Below are 10,482 nucleotides of genomic sequence, written 5' to 3'. Positions count from 1 at the left end.
AGAGAAAGAGGAAAGTAAAAAAAAGTGAGAGTAAGGCCGACTGAAAAGAAATGGAGTGGCTGTGTAACAAGAGGCTTGTTTCGTTCCAAATCAGATTGCTTTATAGCGATGCAGGGGGTGAGTGGTTCCAGGCAGCAGACAATGGGCCAACAGGATCAATATTGACATTCTCCTTAGTGATAGCTGAGTTGGCTTGGTGAGGTCAGGGACTGGACCTTTGTATTAGCTGGCCAACATTAGTGGTCACGGCTGGGGGACACTTACTGTAACCTTGGCCTCTCAGCATAATGGAGGGTCTGAGCGAGCCCGAGAGAGATCCCTCCCCTTTATGGGCCTTATTACCGTAAGAGAGCTGTGTCCTCCAGTGGCCCGACTCAAACACAGATCCTTTTTTTGTCAAAACAGCTACCAGACCACGCTGGCACACGCGCAAGCCAGCTTGTGTGGCGAACAGCGTCTCGAAGTGCCAGTTGTTGAGCGCAGCAGCCGTGGGAGATGAGGCTAGGGAAACACAAGAGAAAGTAAGCAGAGCGCTTTTGGACAAGTGACCGTTTATTAGTTCTTATTCCAACAGCACTTACAATTAGACAGATTCACTGGCAAGTCCCGCGTGCTAGGCAAAAACACACACACACATAAACACTGGGTATAATCTTCTCTCAGAATTATGGCAAGAGGTGCTACCACAAAATAATAAAACACTCCAGCAAATTCCATGTCGTTGCTTTGCTGAAACAACATCTCAATTGTTGTTTACCTAAAGTGGTCAATTAATCCGAGGCAAACTCATAAAAGAGGAAAGGATGTGGGTTGTCCAGGTAGTCTGATCCAGCTGGCTGAGAGTCAGGGCTACTAGGGATGGCACACTATACTCCTCCCCAGCGTGGAAGAGGAAGAGGAGCGTAGGAGAGAGAGGGAGACATATGAGAAGGAAAAAAAAAACTCCTGAGGAAAGAGAAGTGACAAATAAACAAGGGGTGCGGAGGTGCTGGTGGCAAAGAGGAGGGGCAAAAGGAGGAGATGGTAGATCAGGAAGCGTGGGAGGAGGAAGGAGAGTAGGTCATCTGAGGTGATGGTGATTCTGTACGGTGGGCTGGTTTCATGAAAGATGGAGCCCGGCCACTCTCCTCCTCCTCCTCCTCCTCCTCCTCCTCCTCCTCCTCCTCTGATTCTGTTCTGGCTCGAGTTACTGGACCGAATCCTCGCAAACTCACATGCACACTCACACACACCAAACACATGTCTCCGGTCTCCCACACACATGCTCATTCTTCTTCTACTACACACTTGTGAGCACTATCTTACAGAAATAGAAGTGACATCACAGCAGGCGCGTTGTAAATCAATATATGTCGCTCCCAATGAAACGCCCACGCGCACATATGAGCGCAGAGTTCCCGGCCATCAGTGGGCTGCCTCAGAGTCCGAACCACTCCGTGACCCCTCCTCTCCTGGGGTCGGGTTTCTGCCTCTGCTTCTCGTCCTCCATGAACTTCTCCTGCATCTCTTCAATGGAGCCCTCCGCCGACGTCGCATCCTTTTGCGGGAAGATGTCAGGGAAGGAGAACGTCTGGCCCTGAGCCTGGGATGCAAAGGAAAAAAAAGTGCAAAATGAACAAAGAAACCAGCGTGTTCTGGCCAAATAATAAGAGGAAGGAGTTGTTAATTTTAAATAATTTCAACAAAAAAAACCCCAAAAAACAAAATGCATTTTCCTTAAAACATTTCCTTTCCTTTGCAGAGAGAAGAGAGATACTGATTTGGAATTCAGGACACTGTTTCTCCCTCTATATTCCTCTTGCAGTTATACAAATGCTCTCTTTCTCTCTGGCATTCAATTTCTCCAACTCTCTCCCACATTTAATCTCTCATCTCTCTCCGTTTCTCTGGTCTTGATTTATTCAGAAGGAAAGGATGGTATCCATTATTTATTCCATACCAACCCATCTCTGGCCATGGCTAATGCATCGCTGGCCCAACCGTAGTCTGTGTCAGGCTGCCGTAGAGTACAGTACAGTACACACAAATGCATGCCTGCACGCCTGCGCGCAAAAAAAAATAACAGGTCAGTGGGTGCAGGCATGCACACATATCCATAGCCGATCCCTCTCAGCCTCTCCCATGGACACCTGGCAACAAGAATTCACTGTTATCAGTCTCAATAGGAGCCAAATCATTGTCCTTAAATGACTCAACTTCATGTATAAGCTGGATCATAACTTTTAATGATCAAACTGCACTCACATGTGTCAGTTCTAATCGCTTTGGATTTTGAGCAAACTGCTAATCCTTACAAATGTTCCCAAAGTGATTAATGACCGCTAGCGTTGTAGTTCACGCCAAACAACAGCTTCCCCTTCATAATGACAAATAGCAAAAATGTCATTATGTGACTCGTAATCTTCTCAATTATTTTATATCGAGGCGTACCACTATAAAATGAATTGCTTCCATGAACACAATTGTCAATCAACTATTCTGTTTAAATATGTGAAATATTTTGTTTGGGGTCAGTGTGTAGGCGTTAAGGAATGGTCTGGCTCTGATGTGAATGTTACTTTGTCTGTCTCCAACCCCCAAAATACCAAGAGAAACATGCATATAATTACCACATAGCATGGTTTAATTCCCAAAGGGGGAGACAACATGAAGCTCACTCAGCCAAAGATAAAGAATGGAGCTGGCCTCGTCTGCTCCAAAACCTGCTCAACTGCGACAACCTACAGCAGGAGTCCTGGGTACCATTATTGTATTTTAAGACTGCATGTATACAGTAAATGTCAGTGCTCAGGGTCATGTTTGCAAGTGTTGTGTTATGACCAGGTAAGAACATAATAACCGTTAACAAAATAAGATGAATAAGGATTGGATGTTTGGTGGACTTTAGCTTGTAAAAACAGTGACTGGATAAGCGCTGGCTAGAACTGACACATTCATGTTATGAGATGCTTCGTTCCTAAAACACGACCCAATAATCACTGAATTGAGGCTGTGCCACATTTTGCTGAGGAAAAGCACATTGTTTCTGGTTTAACCAAGATTCACTGCAAAAAATAAAATAAAATAAAACAGATTTTTACAAGTAGACTGGTTTTAAACTATTTTTTCTTTAGTTTTATATCTCCATGCATAAAAAATATGTAGTGTTTGCTGCTGCTAGAGGACACTGTTAACAGGAGAGGCTTAATGTGAAACTAGCAACATATAATTCTTCTGATAACTCAAAGTGGAGAGGAAAAATGGAAATGCATACGAGTTGACTCCCTTAACTGGTCAGAGCCAATTATGTTTTTAAATGTACATGCACAAAAAAATCCTATAACAGTCAATTTATACTCTTAATGCACTTGTTAATCAAAATACTTCATTATGTGTTATTTTTTCTGTCTGAACGCAGAAACCTCCTAATAATTAAAACTGACAATAAATGGTCTTAACAGAGCTTTTCTGAATAAAAATCATGTTTATTTTTCATGAATGGTTAACTTATATCAAAGAATAAAAAGGTGCTTTAAAACACATTTCTTATATATTTTGTATTGTGTAAGTCACTAAAGATCAAAATATCCCAAATGCCTTAAGTAAAAAAAAACAAAAAAAAAACGCATGTTGAACACCCCGAGATGAATATTCTGTGTACTGAATCTGTAGACTGCATTATAAACTAACTGTTTTTATTATAATCAAATCAGAATAGTATTTCCTGATTTATTTACGTTACATTCAGGTCCCCTGTTCAGTCGAGCTAGCTCTTTCATATGATATTTTGACGTAAGTAATGTACCATTTCATGTTTACTTTAAAGACTGTTTAAACAAAAATTATGTACTTAAATAATATGATTAATAGACAAAAGCTGCGCTTCCATCAGAGGCTTTTGGTATAGTGCCTTTGGAACAAAAAGTATCTCCTACGAAGAGGAGTCTAGACTGTAGATTTGTTTAGCGTTCCCACTGCAAACAGTATTCGCTGTTTTTCCTTGTTCACCTGTGATACAGAGTGAAGTCTGCACTCTGTTTTTCGTCCACAGAAAAGGGCGACAGGCTGCAGTGACTTTCTCTCTCATTGAGATATTTTAAAATTGTGGGTCTGTAGACTGACTTCTTGTCAGGCAAGAGCAGGGGTTTAATGCTGCTCGAACACACTGAACAAATCTCAGACCATTTTTTTCTCTACAACAGAGAATTAGAATACGCTGTTTGCATAATCCGATCGCAGTTAATATTTCTTTTTTCAACGCATGAAGATGCACTTATTTATAAAAATATATGTCATGTAAGAGAGACGATAAAAACAGATGGAGTATTCAAAGTTGTTATATTGAAATTTAAGGTGCGTTGATGGATTCACGTCATCAGCTCATGCATTGAGTAACATTACAAATAAAGGTGTCACCTTTAAAGTTGCCAGCAGTCGGCCCAGTAATAAAAAAAAAGAACAAAACATAATTTCATTTTATAGTTATAGTTTACCAATGTATGAAAAACGTGTATGTTATCTACCCAAAGCAGTGGGTTTACGAAAAATGAGGACAGCTGCAAAGGTACCTAAGGTGCCATCCACACCTTTTCACAATGGAAATGAAGAAAATGTATACAAAACTGAACCAATTCAGCCTGCACTATATGCCCTAAATGTACTATAAAACATGACTCGCGCTCAGCCATACTTTAGATGATGTGGAACAGTCTGATTGCTTTACCGACATCCAGTCAAATAAGTTTGTGCATTTGGGTGGAGTCAGTTGATAGTAATCATATATCTAGATGTCCGGAAAAAATCATGTTATTTGGAATAGGGAGCATCCAAACAGGTTTATGTTAATAACAAAATATTACAAAAACCCCCACAAATTACATACACTAAGCTAAACCTCGTGCTGCAAAATATATTTTCAATTATCTTTTTTTGTTAAATAACATTGTTTACAGTTTATTTCTATATAAATCCTTTTTTGTCCCTGTAAAAGCAAAAAACAATGAGCCCCATTAGCCACTCTCTATTTTCTTTGTAATTGTTGGAGAGACCACAGTCCACCTTCCACCAGCATTTCTTAGTTACTGACTAATCCTAATTAGAGGTTTTGAGTGAAAAACAAGACACCCTGGTGGGAGAGACTGGCTGGGTCTTAGCCTACACAGATCCACAGGTCATTGCATTAAGATATTAACCACAACCCAGTCTTTATGTGTGTGAGCTACAATCGAGCCTCATGTCCAATCCGACAATACTGGCATGACCGGGCGTCTAACTGCATCCAACCATCCAAAACACAACTATTATGGAAACGACTATTTTGGTGTGATACTTTACACAGACTTGAATTCATGTTTCTCTCTAAACCCTGACCATTTGAGTCTAAACTCTCTGATACCAGCTCTGAGGAGCAGCTAGAGCAAAAATATGCACAACCTTCAATCAAAAGAAAAACCACCCTGTTCTTGTGTTCCTGTCTTGCGGCAACGCCTGTACTGCAAACTACAGGAGGTTTTCTAGTGAGTGCAGTAATGCAGGAAGAGGGGCAAGAGTGCAGAGCGAGTGAGGAGGAGAGGGGTTAGTCAGGCTCAGACAGAGAGCTGCCAAACACCAGAGAAGCACCTGGAAACCGAACACCCTGCCAAGGCCCTCAGTGTCTCTCTGCACTCGCACACACTGCCATCGAGGAATGCATAATCCTGAACACAAACACTGGACCAGGCCAAAGGAAGTTTGCTGCAGGAGTAAGAGGAGGAGCGGTGAGAAGGAGAAGGAGGCAGCAGGGAGAAAGATGGGAGTAGGCGATGTGAGGACGTGACTTTGGAGGAGGAAGAGGAAAGCGGGGATGACAGAGGAAGGGGTCTACCACAGTGCTATAAACACCAGACCTGGCAACGGGGGGGAAACAATGAAGCAGTGAGCCAAACAAGACTTCACCCAACTTGAACCAAACGTTGTCGCATGACAATTCCCAGTTATACGGCGCTGCGCTGGACACCTTGTGTATACACACGGCGAAGATTAATATTGGCCTCAGAGAGTGCGATTCACAAAAACAACAAAGCCCTAAGATTGAAATCAACAAAGCGCCGAGACTCGTTAAACAAGTCTTATTGTTGGCAGCGGGCCACACCCTGCATGTTCGTGCGTGTGCGCGCACGTGTGTGTGTGTGTCAGGCGTCTGCCGGACACATTTCCGCATTGAAAGAAAGTGCTCGCATTTATATTTTTGTTTGAAATATATACATTGCACCACAGCAGAGACAGAGCCTGTGTCCCCCAGGTCGCCGCATGCTCCGAGCCAAAACGATCTTTCCCGTGTGTCTGTCTGCCTCTCGCTACTTGTGTATTTGTGTGTGTGTGAGAGAGAGGGAGTGTGTGTATGAGTGCATATTGAGTGATTTATGGTGAAGACCACAGGCCTGGCCAAAGAGGACAAAAGTGGAGAAAGACAGTAAGGCATTATGCAGGGTTTTTTTTTCTGTACCATGCTTCCTAGACGACAAATTGTAGGAGTGAATATTTTCCCTCGCTCTGCCATCATCTTCACCATGCTACCCAATTCAATCAAGCTGCCATCCAGGAATACTGGGACGAGGCCCTGCGCTTCTGGTGATGTAAACATACTCCTCTTACGCACATGAACAGCCCATTACACCCACAGTTTCCCTCTCAATGGGAAAAGACGGAGAAACACTGGGGGGGTTAAGAGGGGAAGGCAAATGTTGTCATTGACTCACTACCAACCTGTCTCACTTTCCCCATCTGTGTGTATGTGTGTTTCCTTATTAAGCTCTAATTTAATGTCTTGCTCTGTTCCAGGATGTGTGTATTTAGGGTGTCTGTCTGCGCTGTGTCATTTGGGGGACCACTGTCAGACTTTTTAACCGGTTGATTGGGGACATCTGTCAAATTATGGACAACAAATGTTGTCCCCGCATTGTTTTCACTGCATTGGGAAAATGGTTTGCATCTTTATTGTAATGTGCTGTTCGCTTATAGTTGGTAATAGCCTTGAAGGCACAAATGTACTTTAGTGAAATGTCCCTAAATCAACTTGGTTTTATGCATGTGTGTGCTCATGTGGACACAACAGTCATACACAAACCCCAAGTAATCCTGTTTGCAGCCCCAGAGGGAAGGAGGAGAGTGAAAAGAGAGAAGACCGGGCGAGAGATGGAAAGAGACACACAAAGGACAACTGTATTCTATCTGATTGACCTTTGCTTCTGATCTGTAACAAACTAAGCACGCAGTCGTGACTCAAAAACAGCCGTAGGGGGAGAAGAAAAAGACCTGGTGTGCGTTTGTGTGTGTAACAATTTCCCTGTAAGAGAGGGAAAAAAAACAGAAGAATGTTGAAAGAATGGATGAATTTGTGTCCGGCGACCTTGGAATGCATGTGAAATCAATACTGGGAAAAATGCGAAGGGGGTGACTCTTTTATTATTCATAAGCTTAGATTTAAGTATGAAATATGAAAGCCATAGTTGTTCTGGCTTGATGTGTTAAAATGTCTTTGATGAAAACAGGAAGGTGCTGGTGTGCGGCGCTTTTCCGACCTGGAGCTGAATAGAACATTATGGCACAGTCGGCAGCAGAGGACACAAAAGGCTGATTCAACCTGCTGCTTTGAGAGTTAAAACATACGGGACATGACTGAGACCAGAGTGGACCCGGACCAGACATCGGCGTGTGACAGATGAGATACACATCTGTATTTAAATGGGCTGCACAGTAAGCGTGGAGTAAAAGCTATGCTACAAATCTTAACATAAAAAAAAAGAAAAACAAAAGGAGGCTTTCAAAGATGATTACTCAACCCCATTGTAGTAGGTTTGACTTCATTTTCCAATATCCTCAATTCACAGGACAGCCTCCATGGTATCAGATTTTATGTCCTCTGGAATGAAATAAGTTTGGCGCAACATTTTATTACTTTGAAGACTGTTTAACAGCTGTAAACCTACTCTTGAGGTCAAACGGCGACTTCCATTCAGATAATCGAGACGACATAAAAATTGAATCCATCAGAAAGGAACCCTTCTAACCACTCTTTTACGACCTGAGATCAGCCTCTCCTTTGTGCTCTCTCGTAACCTCGAGCACCTAGAGTTATTGTGCAGCTAAATAAGATGTGACTGAGGGGCAGGGGCCAATTTCACTGACTTCTTGGATGACCACACTTGACTGAATTAAGAAAGAGAGGAGCTCTCAATGTGGTCACAAAGACTGAAAAGGCTTTAAAGTGGTCTGAAAATGTGAAACTGAGCCATCGCACCGGCCGTTAGAGACTGTCAGACAAACTACATATTCACTTTTTATTGATGAGGGACAATCCAGAAGGCATCAGAAGATAGAGCCATTCACAGAGCACTCAATAAAAATCAACCAGATGTCGGCGGTTGACGGTAGAGTACGGCAAAATCTGGACCGCACACTGAAACCGAGAGGTGTTGACGACGCGGTGGGAAATCTCATGAAGCTGCGGCTCATGCGGCTGTGGTGGCAGTGTGGTGGGGTAAACTGCGGCAAAGCGCAGAGACATCCTGAGTAGTAGTAGTAGTAGTAGTAGTAGTAGTCTGTGTGTGTGGTGGTAGAAAAGAGACATAGAGGTGTTCACATTGCGGTAGAATCTATTTTGACCGCACAGTAGGAGAGCCTGGCAGACTACAGAGGGAAAGACCACAGTGATGAGGTTACCAGGATTAGAGCTGAGGGCAGCCCCCTGCTGAGTGTGTGGGATATACGTGTGTGTTTGTCTGTGTGAGTGTGTGTATAAACCCTATTTAACTAGGGAAATGTTGACTGCAGCATGCATCATGCTCTTTTTCAGCAACTCCACTGATTAAAAGAGCCACCGTTTTCCTACTGTTGGCCAGTAAAAAACTCCACTTGACCAGTTAGAGGAGGTCACGCGCCCTGCTCAAGGAGAACTCAACTCCAGGGAGGAGGACTTACTACGTTTACTACAATCTTTCCAAACAGGCTTTGGCAGCCAGACTGTGAAATTTAAAGGTGTGATCACACCTTTTTGAGTGTGCTTTCTTTGGTCTCAGCCACAGATGAAAACGCTGTTGCATTTTTTCTTTTCGGTTCATTTAAGTTCACATTGGCCAATTACAAGTGAACCGAGGCTTGTAAACTAAAGTCAGATGGACTCACAAGTAGCTTGTTTATTGGACAGAGTTTTGGCAACCTGTCATCCTGCAAGATTACAGATTTTGACTGCTGAGCAGCACGGGAGCAAATCTGATTCCAGGTCTTTTAGGTTCAACGGAGCATTGTAGACTTGTCTGCACTTTTTGACAAACTTTAGCATCGCTGGTCTTCAAACAAGATACCAAGGAAATAGCAGACTACAGTGATCAGTACAGACTGTGGTTTGCTCTTGGTTCATTTTGTCATGCTATCCTTTCCAAGCATGAGTAACTGCTGGCTATCCGATGTCAACATCCGTCTCCTTGCGCCCATAAAATTATATGAAAAAATGACCAAACAATGGACAACATGGGACTGTTTCCTGTAGTTATTTCATGTGGAATTCACAGTTTTAACAAACTGTATCTCAGCTCACTTGGAGGTGGATCTACCAGATTTGCTTTGACTTACACAGCTCTTACCTGAACAAACCAACAGAACTAAAAGCAGTAAATGTGTATTCTCAGTCAGTTGAAAAGGTCTACTCTGACCCAAAACTCGAGTTCTTCTCCAAGAGTGAAGTGTGAAATCTACTATCAAATTTGGTGAAGTCTTAAAACGGGTTATTGCATCCTGTATACTAGAGGTGGGACCAGGTCATTGTTTTGCAAATTATGTCTCATGTCAAGACTGACCTAGTCCTAAAAGTCCTAAAATTTGAATTTTGAGTCCTAAATAAGTCATAATGTGCTCCTCAACAAATATAAATCCTTTCTTGCGACAAAGAAATAATTTATTAGTTTTACAAAAATCATGAATGCTTTTGAAGATTTGTATTTGCTAAAACAAGTTTGTTGAAAGTTATTGTGTCTTCGTCTTGAATTTTTGATACTGCAATTATTTTTTTTTCTGAACACTGCATAGTATTTGTTCAATAATAAAACGATCATGACATTTTTTTTCCCCCAACTGACTCTCAGTAGAGTAACGTTACCTCTTCTTGCTTTTCTCCTGCAATTTCTTAGGAATTAAGTACGTACTCTTTCTGAGAATGAATGACCTTAACGTCAGCTGATTCAAGAACTTAAGGGAAATAAATGGATTTGAGGCACAGTCTTGACCTTTAGGTCCAGGGAAAGGTATCAAGTATTTTCAAATCAAAAGTCTTAAGTCCAAGTTACAATTCATTGGTGTAAAAAGTCCAAGCTGCTGTATACTAACAATTTCAAAGTAGGGATTCCTCTTATAAAAGGCTAAAAGACAGAAAACTGGTTATACACTCATGGCATGTTGCACTGATGGTCTCTACTCTATAGTTTCTTAGCCTCATGTTGCATAATCTATAGATGCTTTTTTTGATCTACA

At 42.1% G+C, this 10,482-nt stretch overlaps 1 protein-coding gene across 1 annotated transcript in view; it reads right to left on the bottom strand.

The window, feature by feature from the left end:
* Positions 1–534: 534 nt before the first annotated feature.
* Positions 535–10,482, bottom strand: part of mrpl23 (mitochondrial ribosomal protein L23) — a 49,094-nt gene continuing 39,146 nt past the window's right edge. The window contains exon 5 of the mRNA XM_042495423.2: positions 535–1,582. Within this exon, the coding sequence (XP_042351357.1) occupies positions 1,418–1,582 (165 nt within the window). The 3' untranslated portion in view covers positions 535–1,417. The remainder of the gene's footprint in view (positions 1,583–10,482) is intronic.

The sequence above is a fragment of the Plectropomus leopardus genome, chromosome 7, assembly GCF_026936395.1.
Source record: "Plectropomus leopardus strain MGB_pleo_1.0 chromosome 7, ASM2693639v1, whole genome shotgun sequence".
Classification (NCBI taxonomy): Eukaryota; Metazoa; Chordata; class Actinopteri; order Perciformes; family Serranidae; genus Plectropomus; species Plectropomus leopardus.
The sequence above is the reverse complement of the archived record's forward strand: the minus strand, read 5'-3'. Positions and strand labels throughout refer to the sequence as shown.